General features: G+C 42.7%; 1 protein-coding gene across 1 annotated transcript; it reads right to left on the reverse strand.

Annotated features, from left to right (window-relative positions):
* Positions 1 to 5,626: 5,626 nt before the first annotated feature.
* On the reverse strand, positions 5,627 to 11,869 carry LOC117480095. Its single transcript, XM_034127274.1, has 6 exons — positions 11,735 to 11,869; positions 9,774 to 10,123; positions 9,579 to 9,654; positions 9,172 to 9,250; positions 8,589 to 8,772; positions 5,627 to 8,461 (listed from the first exon to the last, which is right to left on the reverse strand). The coding sequence occupies exons 2-6, from the start codon at positions 10,119 to 10,121 to the stop codon at positions 7,862 to 7,864; spliced, it is 1,287 nt and encodes a 428-aa protein (XP_033983165.1). The 5' UTR covers positions 10,122 to 10,123; positions 11,735 to 11,869; the 3' UTR covers positions 5,627 to 7,861.
* Positions 11,870 to 18,502: the final 6,633 nt, after the last annotated feature.

The raw sequence follows: 18,502 nt of genomic DNA on the forward strand, positions 1-18,502 counted from the left end.
AAATGGAGAATGTTATTTCTTCGTGACCATTTCTGCGTAGTCGTCTCGGTCAAATGTTCGTCGTTTCCACCTAGCTGCACATGGAGGAAACTTTCCTCAGGAAAGTATCAAGGTAGGAATGTGGTGAAAAATCAGTGTTTAGTAAAGTCATCTATCTTTTAAAAGTTTAATTTACCCAAAATAGTTACATTTTTGTATTACTAGGATTGACAGACATCTTCATCCATTCATTTGTCAAATACACCCAGGTTGAAATGTCCCATGTGTGGCAAGTTCGAGTCCCACTGCAGTCAGCATGTCGTTGTGTCCCTGGGCAAGACACTTCACCCCAAATTGCTCCTGTGGGGATTGTCCGCAGTACTGAATGTATTATGTATGTAAGTCGCTTTGGATAAAAGCGTCTAACAAATGACATGCAATGTAATGTGAGTTGACTAGCTAGCAAGTTAACTATAGGGAAAGGGAAAACTAGAATCAGCTCATAAGTTTGTTTTAAACCACAGACCATAGTTAACTTCTACCACTTCAGCTGGTAATTATATCCGCAACACATGTAGCCTACACACCTTAGCATATACACACACAAAAAACTCAGTACTTACTATAACTCAAAGTTAATATTTGTATGATATTTAAGTATAATCATTTGTAATAACTATTGTTGGTTGCAACTATTAACCAGGTCTAATTATAATTGTAATGCTAAGGTTGTCAGAGTTGTGATTTGGTTTGTTTCACAAAGTTGATTAAATGCATTCAATAGCCTATTAACTGGAAAATACAGGATAAACTAAAGCAAACAATATGGGTTTGAGTACTTTACATTTCCAACTGCCTCCACTAAGGTTATGATTCGAGTCTTTGTTTACAATCAAATAAAACATATCCATAATCTCCTTTTTATCAGTCAATATAGTGAAACATTGCCTAGTTGTTGCCAAACTAATCACAGACTAGTCATGGAAACACCCTTTTAAAAACATTATCCCATTATCAGGTGATCTATGTTTTTCTTACTCTGTAGGCCCACCCCCTCATTTTTTCTATCTTTGCATGATGTGGGTCAACTGAGTGCATTGGTAGTAGTTTGAGCACTACTGCAGTATGCCTGAGGCTACACCAGCCTCTGTGAATAACCAGTTTGAGCTTTTACTCAGTTTGAAGAGGTCAGCCAATTTCGTACATGAGATGATATATGGTGGCTAAAAAGAAACCCTACTTGAGTTTCACAGAAAACTAGGAGGACATTTGTGAAACTCTTTTTCTCAATGCTGAAATATGAGCTTTATACCACCATAGGCCCCTCTGTGTATAGAAACACAACTTTGGACCCAGTTAACTCTGTGACCTTTCAGCTGTGTGTGCTAACAAAAACCTAAATAGGGAATCAGACTAAGGTTTATGGTCAAAGAAGATAGGAGGTCAATAGAGAGGAGATTCATCAACGATATATTTGATCATTGATGAAGTGTATCTTTTTAAGCTAAACTGATTAAAACGTCTCAAATGTGACTAATTGCTACTTTTCTTTATTACTATGACCATTAATTTGATATTTGTGGGGGGCTTTGAATTGTTGGTTCTACCCAAGTCGAGTAATTGGTAGTAATACTTAATAATGTGAGTAATAAGTTAATTGTCTTCAGATTGAATTTTATCTTGCATGCAATTTACAATGATGTTACATTTAGAATTACAGCAAATCTTTATGTATTAAAAACCAGAACCAATATTGATCAATATCAAATTGATTATAATTTCAGCACTCTTTGAGACAGCAATTGCAACTATATAGAGCTTGTCTTTCAATTGGGAAATGCTCGCTCCAATTATGACCTTCATTTTTGTAAAACAACAAGAACCTATAGTTAAACCTGGTTAATCCTTAATCTGGTTGTGGTCAAACAGTCAGCGAGCCAGTAAACAACACCTTTACTCACATGTACACACTGAGCTACTGTCTGCCCCTCTCTCTCCAGCCAACTGTATTATTTAACAACACCTCAGCCCATATTATATCAATGCCACAGATATTTCTATATAAGTACACACAGCAACAACAAAACACACACACACACACACACACACACACACACACACACACACACAGGCAGTGCTATCCATTTGTCTGTGCAGCTGAAGTGTTACAGTATCATGTGGAGATAGCTGTATGAATGAATCTATTATAATTTTAATATATTCATATATTACTGGAATGCCATTTAGCCTGCATGTTTTTCAAGTCCCATATGGCCACATTTTCCCTTTTATATGGTGAACAATTTAATCCTAAATGTGCAAAATCAACATGGTATGTCAGTTGGATGTTCATTATTGCCACACTATGAATATTACATAAGTGCATATTTTAAGTAAGATATTCCTTCTGTTTCATCAGACAGGTTTTTGAATCATCAAATGTTGTTATGGTATATTTCATCATGCTGACCCAGTTTTATTTTATTGTATCTGACAGGGGCTGTAAATCATCTTGGAAGGTATAATCTCAGGGGAATCTGCTGTCTTTACTTCACACATGGGCCGAGAGGAAGGACCTCAGAGTGAGTATCAGTTAGGGCTGCTCGATTATGGCAAAAATCATAATCTCGATTATTTGAGTCAATAATTGATATCACGATTATTAAAAACGATTATCCATTTACTTTGAAAACATCAATCTATTGGAGAATTTTTGAACAGTATGTTTTTAACAGTTGATTACCCTGAACCTTAAGTATAATTCAACTGAAAAACCAATAATAAAAAAAAAGTAATAATAATAATAATAAAAAAATAATCGTTTTATTTCGATTACGTTGTTTTCGTAATCGTTGCAAGCCATAATCGTAATTGTGATTTAAAATACGATGAATTGAGCAGCCATAGTATCAGTGTGAGTGCACGTGCTTGCATTGAATCCCAAGTCATAAGAGTGTAAGCTTTTATCTCTCACTTATTTGCCAAATATTCCTACTTTATGCATCTTTTTTTCTCTCCTCAGTATATTCTATCTGGTGATTCCCTTTCACTCACTGCACTTGAATAATTGAGCAGTCGTGTAAGATGGCGTCACCACGAGCAGGCTCCCTTGAACACATTCAGGGCAAAGAAAATGATGAGGATGTTATTTGCCTGTAGCTCGGCTGTGCCCCAAATATCACACACAATGTCATGAGATACACGTGCGTCCTTGAGAATGTCGTCCTGTTATCTCTTGTTTTTATCGTGTCGCCTCACAGTGATGGGGTCCACAGGGGGCAGAGCAGCATCTTTAACCCCACACCTCAAGGCCTGTGATCGCCGTGAGCTCCAGCGAGGCAGATATGACTTCCATGAAGCTCAGATTTCCATCCCAGGGCTGGCCACTGTGCAATTTTAATGAGGATCAGGGCGGTTTTGGGACTAGCCAGCACTTAAACCCCCCAGGACTTTGGGTGAGTAAGAGCAAGTGTGTGAGCCTTTGCTGGTACACGACTGTGTAGTAGTAAAGTCACAGCGTGGCTTCCCCTCACGTGAGTTTGACTGGAGTTCAGTGAGTGTAATGTGGAGGAGGGGAGCTCCGACAAGTAAATAAGCACCTCATTGTGTCAATCCCGTCGTAACGTACATTTCACATGCAGCGAAACAGCACAGACACCCTTAAATCATTAAGTTGTTAAAACCAATAAGAGGACTTGGAACCACAATTAAAACTAACAGAGCGAGGGATAAAAGGGGCAGTAAGTTCATTATGTGCAATCCTATTGATGCACGCACAGTCGCACACACACGCTCAGCTAATCCAACACATGCTGGCAGGATACTCACAGAAGTGAAAACAGCCAAAGACATTTATGACTCAATAACAAATTGAATGGATGGTGTCTACTCTGCATACTGGTGGTGTAATATAGACAAACACAGCATGATCAATTTGTTTTGTTTTTTAGTAGGAAGATAAAATATGTTTTCAAACAAAATTGTAGAAGGAAAAATGAAAAACAGTGAAAACAAGTGAGTCAAGCTACTAAAAATTAGGATTATTATTTAGTGGGAAAAACAACAAATGTCCTTCATGCTCCCCAAAAAGGAGTGAGGTCGTGTCTCCTCCCTGTGCCCTCCACTCATCCTCTCCCCGTCCTTTTCCTCTTGCTCCTCATTTCCATCCTACAGAGGAGGAAGAGAGAAGTAGTAGAGGGGGGAGATGGAGGGCAAGGGCTTCTCTGCTAAAAACTGCATGGATACAAGGGGGGGCTGGAAGGGAGGGAGGCAGGGGGGTGGAGGGGTGGAGGGAGGGCACTCTGTTGTTGTAGCGTAGCAGTCAGTGTGTCAGAGACAGGCCCATCACAAAATCAGCCAGTCACTGTGTCAGAGCGTGCGGAGGGGAGTGGCACAATCGCGTGTTTACGATTCTGGCTATGGGCATGTTTTTGTGTGTGAGTGTGTAAATGTGTGTATGAGTGTGTATGCGGCTTGGCTGACTTCATCCCCTATGAGCAGAGAGAAATCAAACCACACCCTCCTAAAATGTGCCACTCTCGTGCCCATGTGCACGCTGTATCCATGGATGTGATGCTGAGGTGGAAAGAAAATGGTGAATGTCTCCTGTCTTTAATTCAGGAATGTGAATCATATTTAATATGTGATTACACATATGACACCAGAGTTTCTATTTTAAAATATAAATGTTTTGCTATATAAAAAGCCAGATAATTAGTCCATATTGTTGTTTTTTCAGACCATAATCCAAATCCCAGTCACGCAGTTTACAAATATATCAATAAGAGAAAAAAGCAGCAAATCCTTCATCCGTGAAGCTTTAACCAGAGAATATTTGATTGTTTGCTTCACTAAATAACTGAAACAATTAGTTAATTGTCAAAATAGTTTCTCATGAATGATTACATTTTCACCAATAGTCACAACGTTGTGTTGACAGCTTTACTGATGTTCACCAATAACCTATAGTATATTTAAGTGAAAAAATGAATGGGTTTTACACAATATTACATTTACTGGCACCCAGTGTGTGTTTGAGTTAACAGCAGCATTCAAAGACATAATATTGTGTTTGTATAGAAAATGTATCCCTGGCAACACAGATGTCACGGCAGCACAGGGCACTTTTGGGAGTGATGGGTGAGGTTCATTTTTTACTTTTATTTTAGAAGCCTAAAAACACCAGGCCGGGGTCCAGAGATCAGACTGTATCAGGAATGCACCGCAGACTCCACCGTGCCAGGCTCTTCTCTGCTACCAGGAGGTATTTACTCATTGTGATATCATGGAATAAACAACACACATATAACCTACATCGGTGGGGAAGCAGCTGGTCGGAGGATCAGCCAGAACCCCCCCATTAGTGCCAGTCAGATTACAGAGGCTGTAGTCTCACACCATGCCGCCCCTCCTTTTCACTACCCTCTCCTTCCCCTCATCACCCCCTGCCCTCCCTCACTCCAAAATCTACAGTCTGTAAATCTGCCCCCCCACTGTGCCACACATCTGTTTAGTGAGAGCTGCGTTCCCAAATATGAGTCTCACTCACATAATACATCAAAAATAGAAAATACACAAATAAAATGTATAAAAGTTCACAAAATAGGCACAAAATGACAGACAGTTCAGATTTCCAAAATGTGTAATTTATTAAAAGAGTTGTTCCTGTTCATCATTATTGAAAAAGTAGCCAGAAGAGTAATAGCATGTAAAGATGGGAAGAGATAAAGACAGGGTTTAGTTAAGAAAGAAAATATACTAACAGGATTGAGGGAGATGAAGGAGAGAGGGCAAGGGCAGACGAATGCAGCAGAGTGGGGGAGGGGAGGGGAGGGGAGGGAACTACGGTCAGCTTTTACAGTTTAGGAAGAACGAAGGCAGCTAAAATAAACAAGACATATTATTTCTGACCAATCAGCAGTGGTCGCTGCAGTAGAAAACATACATGAAATAGGACACAAACAATGTAAAATAAGTGCAATTGGTTTCTCTGTCATACCACAACCGTATAAAAACAGGAGTGGGGAGGAGGACACCCCCCGCCTCGGATCGAGGGTCAGCGTCTGGCACATCGTACCGTCACGTTTGCAGGCGGGATGGGGTTAGTCGCTGACTCTGGGTCTGTGAGGGTACACTCCTAACTCCACAAACATTGGCAGGAAAATGGAGGCTGCCAGTGGCTCTGTGATCACGTGTTCACTTTTAGGGAAGAGAAAGGTACACGGATTTCCAACCTCTCTGTTTATGTAAATAGTGTATGAAGCACTCGTACCACTTAAAAAAATTGTTTTCTAAATATTTACAATACTTTTGCAATATAGGTAAATCCAATCACATCGCTTAATCCCCTCCTACTTTGAGAAGAATATTGATAGCGATTTCCAGATGTCTCCTATCGAACATCCGTTAATGGAATCCGAAATAACAATAGCAGCAGTAGAGGATAAAGAGTTCCTCTCTTACATTTAGAATTTCTCTGTATTTTTTCAAGTTTCTCAAGAGCACCCAAAGAAAAGCACCGAAGGAAGGCTACACTTAATAATACTACAAATATCAGCACACCACAGTTAGTGTGTGTGTATAAAGGTTGAAGATGTAGGCAGTTAGTGTAACTGTGAATGGAGTTTTAGACTCCGGTTTTGTATATAGTTGATGATACTGTAGGTCTGGATGCTGTGTGTACATTTGGAAGCAAGATGAAAATGACTACATGTTGGCTTTCAGGATTTAATTTGTCCTGGTTTTGTGAAATACAAGCAAACAATCAAAATGCAGTATGAATGCACTGAAAAAGCACCAAATGCTTTTCTGAACACATCCTATTTGGTAAAAAGGCACTGTAGTCCAATCAAAACGTTTCAAGTTTTTTCTCTCGTTATGATAGCAAAAAAACAACTTTCAACAGCATCTTCCCAATCCACTCAATACAATTGTAAGCCAACTTGTGCATGAGCACAGCAGGCGATATCAGCTGCCCAATAAATAAACACAAACAATAAATAAATGCAGTGTCTGATCAACACCGGAATAAATTAACTGTGGGACTCGCATGTCTTTGAGTGGTCCTTGTTTTTTCCTCTGGCTGGTATTTGAAAGTCTTTCTTGGAGTTTTATGACATGACTCAGTTTGCAGTCGAGGACCGGGAAGAAACTTCTGATCAACAGCTTGTCAAGAAAAGTTGAGCTCTGATCGCTGTGATGACACACCTCTCCATGCTATGCGCCCAGACATTTCTAGGATTACATTCATGAATTGATGAAGTCATTTTTTCCAGTTTCCAAAGACTCTCACCCACCACATGTACAGTATAACGCACATGTGAATGTAACGTCAAATGTGACTAGCTTCAGATTCAGCTCACCCTGTGTCACTCACTCTGGATTAAAGTTACCTCATCACAATAACCTTGGAAGCTCTCATTCAGAAAATTGACATCATAACATTTTGGATAAAGTGTGTGCATCTGTCAGTCATCTTTAAGTAAAGTGATTGCTTGTAAGCTGAGGAGAAACTGCTCCTTAAAATTCTTCAAATCTCTCCTTTGGATTATCACTCAATAAGATGCTAATAGCCGTTGGGCTTTAGATGTTCTTTCCTATCCGCCTCAACCACAACTATTTTTGTGCAAATGTTAATATTATAACGTAGTTATGATTATCAACTCTACTAGATCTGATTCCTCATAAACACATTTTGTCTTGTTGTTTGAGATACTAGTTTCAATGGAGGTTTTGACGAGGTTTTATGTATGATCAAACATCAACATTTATCACCGATAATTCTTTCCTCCCCTTCCTCCCTTTAACGCATCTATAATCACCTTCATCCTCTTCTCCTCTTCCTCACACAGCAGCTTTTAGCCCGGTAGTGTGAAAATCTTCTTCAGGTCTTTAAGGGGGTGGGGCACACCTCGGGCAAAGGAGTGAGCGTGACCTGAGGAGCCGCACTTTGACCCTGACATGTCTCAGCTGTATCACTCCCACTCTGTTGCCCAGTGACAGGCTGGCTCAGCTTACTCAGATTTTTGGGGTTGGCGACAGAGGAAGAAGTGACGGATCTGTCTTGTGTGGCTGGTCGGCCCCTCCTCCTGGGCGGGAGTAGGACGGCGTTTACGGGCTTGTTTTCATTGTTTCCTCCCACTGTTGTGCCCTCATGTGAAGCGCAGGGCTTTCGGGGGGAAAGGATGGGGGCAACGTGGACCCACGTCAGGCTTGGCTCTGAGTTTTGCCCTGCTTTGTATTTGAATTGTTTGCCTAGTTCCTCTCTGTCACTGTCCTTTCCCTTTGTGTCCCCAATTAGCTGGTCCTTACCCGCCACTGGTGAGTCTGGGTTTGCATCAGGTGCCAATGACGAAGAAAGAGGGCTCTTCCTTTCATCACACTCTTGATTCACCTTCTTCTCTTCCACACTGTTTCGAGAGCACTTGAAAAGCACCGGGGAAGGGGTGGGGGAGTCCGTCCCCGTCCAGCTGAGTCTGCGCTTCTGAAAAATGAGCATGAAAGTAGTTTGCAAGTGAATATATAATTTAATTTGTGGTGGTGTGAGAGAGGGAGGTTTATGCGTGTGCACAAGTAGGCTCTTGCACATCCAGGAATGTGTGTGTTCTCACCTTGACGGGAATGTGTGACTGATCCCTGTACTTGTGCGGCGGGGTGACGGGGGGAGGTTCCTGGGGGAAGCGAGCGGGTGACGCTGCGACGCTGGAGCCTGCAGAGACAGGCTGAGTGTGGATCTGCGGAAACCAAATCTTCAGCATCACCTCAACCTGGAGCAGAGTGTTCAGGTACTTCTCCCTGCAAAACACAGGACAAGTAAAAAAACAAAAAGACGACAGTGAGGAACAGATGGCAATGCTATTGAGTTAAAGCATAGGAAAACATCTGGTCTTTTACAGTCCTGCATATACATCTAGATACATTATTTCTAAAGGTTTGGTGTTTCTCTGCACTGCCAGTGAATGCTGTAACTACCCATCCCGATAACTGTTCAATAAAATATTGACCAGGATGAGGCCTGAAATGCAGGACTACCTCACAGTAAACTTCTTGTTATAACTTTAATTTGATTATCATTAACATGCTACAATCCAACTTTGATGTAGTGCCTAGTGATGCAGAGGCAAGATTACAATAAGTAGCAGATAGTTCTTAACACTGAGGTTGGATAGTGGGACATAGTGGAAAGCATCTTACCCGCTGTGGGGTTTCTGTAAAACACCCACAATCCTCTGGATACGATCCATAGCGACGCTCTGCTGGAAAGTAGTTAAACCTGTCAATCACAAACATAATCCCACATTAGGTATTTGCAATGCAAGACCCCATAGTCGCAAAAAATGCATGCATGTGAAGACACACAGTATATCACATACACTTTCACTTGTGATATCAGTAAACTCTCGTGAGCTGATGAGTCAGCCACAAGACTGTCGCTTCACACACGCTGCACTTTCAATAGGCTGGGTCAATACAGAATGCTGTACAAAAGAACACTCTCCATTGGATGGTCTGAGGCCACATAAACCCATGTTCAGCATCTACAACCCTAGCTCCAGGCTGCACACATGCTTGACTGAAAGCAGTGATGTAAGGATGCTTACCTTGATCGAATCGACCCCTCTTCAGTCCATTCAGCAGCTCCAGCAGGGGCCTGACAAAACCCTGTAGCTCAGCACACTGACAGGAAGCAGAAGAGAAGATGGATTACTACCGGGTTTGAGTCAGTCCTTGCTGTCTGAATCAGTCTTTCCTGTGCACACATTGTTCTGTCATCCCTCTTCTCATCAGTCACTTACCTTTTGAGCAAACAGCAGGTCTCCCTGTGACTTTGGATTCTGTTTTGAAGGATCTGTCTGGTCCAATCTGATGCGAGCTGCCTTGCCGCCTTTTTCCGACTTGTACAACTCCTCCTCTTCCTCTTTATCTGTAGAGCCATCACACGTCCACTGGGACCTGGGACACTCCGACCCTCTGTCTCCATTGGCCTTAGCCCCGCCCACGCCACCGATGATGACAGGAGAGCCATTCGTCAGGAAGACGTCGCTTTCGTCCTCGGCCTGCTCCGAGTCGCTGCACAGGAGGCTGTCTCCGGAGCTCAGGGAATCGATGGAGGGCTGAGAGGAAGTCTTGCCCTGGGACTGCATTGCTGTTGGGGCAGAGGGTTATCATAACACTCAATTAGGCTTAGAGAAGACACAAAAAAGGCTTAGCTGGACACTGAGCAAGTTGTTAGTAGAGAGAGGGGCAGGGCACATGGAGACCGAGAAGAAGTAAAAGGCAGGGAAACAAGATCATAGGATCATCTTTTTTTATACTCTCCCCTATCTCGCTACCAAAAATAATTACCCAAAATGGTGGGTATCCTGGTGCCCTAGTTTAAACATGGTGCAGACTGCAGAGAGGGGCTGGGGGTAGGCAGTAGGCACACAATGGTAGTGCATGTCTGGCTCCCATTGAAGAGATTGGAGACTGGAGAGCAGAGTAAACTGTGAGGGGGATGGGGGTGTAAAGTAGTGAAATCAGAATAGGCACTCTCTCTCTCTCTCTCTCTCTCCCACTGCCTCCGGTGCTCTCTCTCGCCCCTCCTCTCTGTCTCAGGCTTGCTCTCCATCCCCCCTTGGATTCACACACACACACAAACCTCTTCCTCTACGGCTGTATTTCTGTATGCCTCTCATCTCTGCTCTCCCTTCAGCTCATTCTGTTCGTTATGCACACAAGCCTGGTGCTCCTCTTCCTTTCCTCTTCCACAGACCAGCCCCCCTCCTCTTCCTCCTCCTCTTCCTCTCCTACTCACATTTTACATTCTGTATCTCTGGCCATGTGCCTCGCTCTCTCTCTCATCTATATTTCGCTTTCTTTCCACTCTCTGTCTAAAATTTGAGTGCTTGCTGGTCTTTCATCCCACCAACATAGAGGGGGAAATTAGAGATGTCAAAACCAATAATATACACACTAACACAGATTTCATCAATTTGAGAAATAAAACTAAACTCGCTCCCAGACAAAGGGGACTAAGAGATATTTACGTTTGTGATTGTATCTGATGAAAGGTGCATTAACTAACCCACAACATGTCCCAATATCAGGTATATAGACAATTCTATACAAGACTACAACAAAATGTCATTCACGTTTTATTTGCATCTGATGGTTGGCTTCCTTTTAAACCACCTGCTTCCTCTTAAAACCAAATGTCACGTTGTTTAAAGAGTCAACTGAAACAAATAGTGGAAGTAAGCTATATTTCAATTTTATTTCAAAAATGTTCCACGCCCTATGTGTTAGTTGTACGCCTATAGTGGATGGTATGGTGCTGTGAGTATAGAGGGGGGTGTGGTGGGAGTGATGGTGCATTTGTCTGCACAGGTACAGACCATGAGGCTGCGTCTCAGGTGTTGGCTGCGCACCACCAACATAAACTAAAATATCATGATACGAAATGTTCCGTACATTTATTATGAAGCATATAAAATATCAGAAATAAACCGGGATGACATGCCAAGAAATGTATCAATTATATAAGAGATGTTGTATTATAATGTTATGGCAACATTAAAGCCCTAATGACATAGTAAGGATCTTTTATTAAAGAAATGCATGGAACAAATCCACGTGAGAAAGAACTGCTTTTGGCTATTTTTGACAAATTGTACCAGGAGCGCATACAGGACACAGCCGGGCAGGAAATTCCTTTAGGCTAGCCAACCAACTCAGCCGTAAAACAAAAAAAGATACAGTCCGAGGAGCTACTCACCTTCAGCAATGTGAGATAAAACAGCCGCTGTCAAAAACTACAGTAAACAGCTCTATCTCCGGCTTTGAAACAACAGATCCGTCAATACACACTCCGTGGCTGGAGCAGCATCGGGGCATCCAGCCTCAGCTCTCTCCTCTCTCTCTCTCTCTCTCTCTCTCTCTCTCTCTCTCTCTCTCACACACACACACACAACACGCACACACACCGCCCGGTCGGCTGCTCTTCAGTTTGTGTCTTTGCTGGCTCTTTCTCTCGGCAGTTTACGAGCGTCAACATGTGCCCAGATCCACGTGCCCACGCTTTGCGCGCATTCTATTGGCTGACGGCCCGGCAGTGTCGATCGCTATTGGCTGAGCTTTCCAGCCAGTGATTGCTCTACTAGCCGCTGATTGGTCGGCCACACGGGCACTCACGGCCCTGCCTACTCATGTGCTGTCCGTGAGCGTGGCTCACTCTACTACAGCCAGCAGGAGCGGGTGTAAACCATGGTGTAAACACACGTACGCTATGCACTACGGCGTCGGCCACAGACATGCACAATATGTCATATGCATCTGATGTGCAAGATGTATTGCACTGCCTCCACAGAGTCAGTCACTACCAACACATTAAAGAAGTTGCGCATTGATTGCAAAATAGGAAATGACACCCCATCACACCGAGCTCTCAACATATTGTGATAATTGAACAAATGCAGCCGTTACCAACAGTAGAACAGCATGACAACACAAAAGCATAGATGCATTTGTGTTGTCGGGGGAAAAAGCCTGATAAACAAGGAACGTGTGTAAAATACACCCAGACACATTAAAGGAAACCTATCATGCTATATTTAAATGATATATTGTAGGGCCATACCTATATAAGGTATATTTATAGGTTTCTGTTTTCGAAATACCAGATCATGCATTTTAGCCATGCCTCATTTCGCTCTATGTGTTGTTTGCTGTCTACGGGTCTGATTCTGCTGACCACGCCCCCCTGCAGGAGAGGGGAGACGTGCTCAGGGGCCTCATTTATAAAGGGATATACGCTCAAAAAATGGCGTACGCCAGTTTCTACGCAATGTTTGCGATTTATAAAATACTAACTTGACGGGAAAATGTGCGGTCCTCCACGCAAACTCTAACCCATGCGTACGCACTAAGCACAACAACGGGAGAGACGAGAAACTGCGACACCGTTGGCAGAAGGAAGAATGGAGAGAAATATGTGGAAATAAATAAAATGTTACCTCTCATTTATCATATGAAGAATTCATTTTCAAACATTGATTAAAGCCAATCTTAAAATGATTAAACAAACGCCTGTTTGCGACTCCTCAGTGCACACAAAAACATAACTTGGAGAAATAAATAAATAAATACGGATATGTTATTTAAAACCACCTCGAATATGTTGTGTTAATGTTATGAAATGTTTTCTCATAAATGATGCGGTAAGCAGGAGGACAGAATTACGTCTAAACTGACGCCGTTTTGCATTTCTATAGGTTGTAGATACGAGCATGGTTTTATATACTATCACGTTTAATCGTGTTTTATGCCGTTTGCCAAGACTTGATAAGTCGCTCGTAAAACACAGGAGGTATGGAAACTAAGAACACCTATGTGGTAAATTGTACAGCTAATATAACACAATCCATTAGTTGTATTTCCTTTAACTGGTGGATTATGGATATATAGTTGCTGATCGACAGCTGGAACACAAACCACCAAATACAACAAAATAATTCAGATCCAGTCGTCATGACTCCACTCCGGAGGGATTCCCCGATCATTTCTTACAGTTTCTCATCAAGGGGGTGTCTCCTGTCCCCGGGACAAACACACTGCATGAGGAAGGTTATGTGTATTTTTTTTGTCATTAACTTTTTTCGGACCACTTATTTATTTATTTTGGTGACGATCCGACCTCCATGCTGCTACTCTGGTTCAAACTGCATCCACCAAACAATATGATTTATCTCAACCTCCCCAAAATAACCAAACTCTGACACGGTGTGAGATGTCTTTTTTAGCTGTTAATTTCCTGCGATCTTCTTGATGCAGTCAGTCAAAATGAATGAATGAATGGGCGTTTCTTTGACTATTTATAGGCAAATATGGGCGTTACGTGAAGCCTGCAAAAGCTGCGCCGCATTTCGAGTCGATTGTGATTTATAAAGGGAAACAGGCGTAGGAAGTGCCGGTACGCACTTCCCTCGCCGGTACGCAATGTTTTGTGAATCGGAAAATGTCGGAACATTTCTGTACCTATTTTTTTGCTTTGTACCACGTAAGCAACCTTCTCACGTCAATCCTACGCAAGGCGTTATAAATGAGGCCCCTGATCAGCTGCTGGGCTGTCAGAAGAGGGGGAGAAAAAGAGATCTCCGTCGTCCGTGTTTTATTATATAGAGTCGTTATTCATTTGTTTTAAAGCTCAATAAATAACAAAGAAGACCTTTGACCGGCACTTTTCTAATTTTGTCCGGAAGATTTAGGCCTAGGCTCCACGGGAACGAAAACGGGTTGTATCCGCATATTTCTCTTGCGTATAGCCCTTTAAGCTACACGACACCGTAACGTAACGGTAGAAACGGACCCTGCAAACGACAACGGGTCCAAAGGTGGATAAATCTGGGAACGGAGCGCTCTGGGGGGTCCAACGGGGCCGTGTGGTCGCCTATACGGTCATCCTTTTCTGATAATGATGACGCAATAGCCCCGCCTCCCCCCACCTCTGCTGCTCACCCCCGCAAAAGTACACTGCACACTGAATTCAGATTATTTATCTTTATCTCGATATGGACATAAACGCGAGTGAAGTCTAATCTGACAGGACGGAGACACGCAGCTCCTCCCGCTGTGATGCAGCGGGAGCAAAACACACACTTCAAGTCAGATCATCACCCTTAGCTATTTTAATTACCTCTCAAACTACCTAAACTAGTTATAAATATGTTTATTTTTACTGTCGGGTCACTCATTACAGGATCAGCTGCTGCATGAGACAGACACTGACGCTGTCAGAAGAGAGGAAAAAGAGACAGGCTCCGTGTATTTTATTATTATATATCATTATATCGTCGTTATTCATTTGTTTTAAAGCTCAATAAATAACAAAGAAGACCTTTGACCGGCACTTTTATAATTTTGTCCGGAAGATTTAAACTTTAACACACGTTGACCGGCGAAAAACTCTGCCCGGTTCCCTCGGCCCCCACCGCGGAGAATAAACAGAAGTGCAGCCATGACAACCATTCTTCTTCGCTGCTTTTGTGGAGGAAGTTGCTGCTTTTGTGGAGGAAGTTACAGCGCCACGTACAGGCTCGGCATATGTACTGCAGCTTTTCCAGCGGTTGGATGTAAACGGAGCTGTCTCGTGTAACAAGACACAATCCGGTGTATATTGCATGTGGACGGAAGCTTTTTGGCGTTTGCGTTTGCGTTAATCCTATGCGTTTTGCCGTATGCGTTCCCGTGGAGCCTGGGCCTTAAACTTTAACGGACATCTTGACCGGCGAAAGTAACTGAAACTGAAACTCTGCTGCACGGTCCCCTCGTTCCTTGGAAGAGGCGGAGAGGTGGGTGTTTGTCATCTGCTGGTGGACTAACCGGAGAGAATTACAGTGCTTGCCTCGACGGGGAGGGATTGCATTGCAGCGGGAGCAAACGCTTGCCTCGGGGAGGGAGAAAGAAAGCCACAGCGGAGAATAAACAGAAGGGTAACCATGGTAATAATAATAATAATAGCTTGCATTTATATAGCGCCTTTCAAGGGACCCAAGGTCGCTTTACAGTAATAGGGCAACCAAGTCTTCTTCGCTGCTTTTGGGGCAGACTACAGCGCCACTTACAGGCCTGGCATATGTACTACAGCGTCTCCAGCACTTTCGAACGGCAATGGCCGTGGCTGTCTCCTCCTGATTGGTGGAGTTGGCCCAATAGCCGTAGCGCCACTTTCCTGACGTCAGTAAAGTGTTCAAATCTGGATCAGTTTTTATCAGATCCGTTGCAGCCCCTTTTTTAGAGATTTGGGTATGGAGGAAAATAGAGAGGGTTGTGTTTTCTGACACTTGGTGAGTTCCCTGGAACACCGGGGACACATATTCATGTAGAAAAGACGTACAAAAGTGCATTTTGCATGATAGGTCCCCTTGAAACCAATGCTCACATGATTGTTACAATACTCGACTTTGACCTATGTGTCCGAGAGAGAATATCATTTAATGGCTGACATCATTTTTAAAACTGGGTACAGCTGAACGTCACCACACAGACCATGGCATTATCAAAATGTCACATAGTAAAATAATGAAAGCTTTCTTTAATTAATTTAATGTGCTGAGGCAGCCAAGCATATGAGGCACTCACTTTTTTTTTAGGCCAAGTGAAAATCATTTTTGATACAAAGATAACTAGGATTTTAACATACACTACGGTGCCTTGAATGCTTTTCAGACTGCAAGACAATACCAAAGAGTTGGACATTCTTATTCGACTTGCCTACATGTCCTATCCTGGAAGAGAACCTGATTTATTACATTCACATCACAAACAATTTGACCCAGTACAACACACCCTGTTTTTCTTTAACTATATTTCCCTATTGATTCGACAATGACACAATTCCACTTTATAACCAAATAATTCTAATACGCAACTCCATGGATTCCTCTTACTTTTTTCAGTTTTTCCAAATACATTTAACTCAGACACAAATAAGCCTATACCTTACTTGAAGATCCTATAGAAGCAAATACCTATTAACCTATTGTCAAAACACAATGCTTAAAGCTCCCATGTCATGCTTTTCCGGTTATTACCCGTCCCCTTGTGTGTTATGAAGGTTTTTATGCATGTAAACGGTGTGCAGAGTCAAAACCCTCAAAGTACACCCTGTAGCGAGTAAAACTCTAACACAGAAAATACCTCCCCAAAACGCCTCGTTGGAGATACGTCACTGCCCATTTGAGTCTTCCATTTAGTTCCGGGTACCGCCTGATGTCATGCGGTACCCGGAACGAAATGGACCAATCCCGAAGAGCTATGGCCACACCAGCAGCGGCGTGTTCCTCCTCCAGAGGTTCGAAGAACCGGCATTTCACAGACGAAAGCTTCCAAAACATTGCCCAGTTTGAGGCCGGATATGCACAGCTTGTTTGGACCGTTTGGAGCAGGGGAAGATCTGGGTATACAACCTGTAAGTTTGCATTGTTATTTGTGTATTTATCAAACAAGACTGTTTAAATGTGTAAACTGTGTTGGACTGCTAAGCCATTGACACAGTGCTAACTGTGCTAACTAAGTTGCTAGAGTTTCCATATATCAACTCTAATATCAGCAGATGGCCTTGCATACATGTATCTCATAGCAGGAGAATGTCTGCATTCACACACAAAATACCTATTGACAGTATACTCCGGGTGATTTGCCGGTCAGTCGCGAAACGTAATTACATTATAGCTGGCGTAGCGATGTAACACACGGAGCTAGAGCTAGTTTTGGTCAGAAAAACATTTTTGTGATGCTACGTTGCTAGCGTTTAAATATATCAACTACAATGTCAGCAGATGGCCTTACATGTTTGTCATGGCAGGAGAATGTCTGCAGTCACACACACGGAATACTCATACAGTATACTGTACTGTGATTTACCGTACATTGTGACCGTACATATACTGCATGTAGCTAACGAGGCTAGCTGTATGCTAGCGCAAAACAATGTATTCATGCAAGTTACATTGTATGGTAGCAGAATACCCGTATACGATTGCAATTATAAACACGTTATTGGTAGCCTAATATGAACCACTAGCTTTTGTTCATAGTAGTTTTATTACACTGCATTATAGTTGCCTTTCCTCCAAGCTAACGTTCATATCGTGTTAGCTACCAAGGTAAACAAAGCTAGGTTAGCATATTAGCAGGCAAGCTGTTCATTACACAACTACTACTAACGAATCTAAAACAACTAAGTTTCTCTAATATTTTGTGATTTGCATTTGATTTCGTCCAGCCAGATCCTGGCGGACAATCCATGACGGGGAAGGGATTCTACTACTACTGAGGGTGCTAAAAGGCACCGCACCGACTGTGCGCAGGCAAGATGCGAGGAGGAGGAATGAATGATATACCGTGTGTATATATGTATATTTATGTTCATTTTGTACATTTCTAAAAATAAAGTTTAATGGAAATACTTAGTAGGCCTATCCTTTCTTCCCTGAATTCATATAGCAAACCATGATTTGATTTCTCATCAAACAGTAGTAGTTTATAACGGGTAAAAATAACTTACTCTTTGTTATGAGAGTAGCTCGTAGGCCACAACGGAAAGACAAGGAGACATACACGAGTTTACAAAACCACGGCACATTTATTGTGGTAAATGCAGAGACAGGTGGTTGAGAGGATCGCAGAGTTAGTCTTCCTGCAGCCGCTTTGGAGAGAGACTGTGTCCGGAGGTGTCCGTGATCGTGCTGATTAGCCTCTTCAGCTCCACCCCATCGTAAGACAAAGGCCCTGGGGCCGTCACACTCTTCTATAACAACAGTTAAAAATATATATGTATATAAAATATACCGCTGTACCGACGCCATGATAAGACTGATGTTACGCTGAGAGCAGCCGGGAAAAGCACTGACATGGGCGCAGCCTCTCTGGTGGTTGACTAATCAGAACGAGTGGCCGAGCTGACCAATCGGAGCACACTAGGCTCACAGGGAGGGGGGGGCAAGAGCTCCAACGAGTCGTTTAGTGGAGAAAGTGAATACTGCTG

Source organism: Trematomus bernacchii, unplaced genomic scaffold, assembly GCF_902827165.1.
Source record: "Trematomus bernacchii unplaced genomic scaffold, fTreBer1.1, whole genome shotgun sequence".
NCBI lineage: Eukaryota > Metazoa > Chordata > Actinopteri > Perciformes > Nototheniidae > Trematomus > Trematomus bernacchii.

What these genes read in the sequence shown, in the direction of transcription:
- LOC117480095 (XM_034127274.1), bottom strand. Translation starts at nt 10,121, where the DNA reads ATGCAGTCCCAGGGCAAGACTTCCTCTCAGCCCTCCATCGATTCCCTG. An exon ending in TTACAGAAACCCCACAGCGG is followed by an intron (nt 8,773 to 9,171) that starts GTAAGATGCTTT and finishes TGTGTTTTGCAG; the next exon opens with GGAGAAGTACCTGAACACTC. An exon ending in AGTCACACATTCCCGTCAAG is followed by an intron (nt 8,462 to 8,588) that starts GTGAGAACACAC and finishes CTCATTTTTCAG; the next exon opens with AAGCGCAGACTCAGCTGGAC.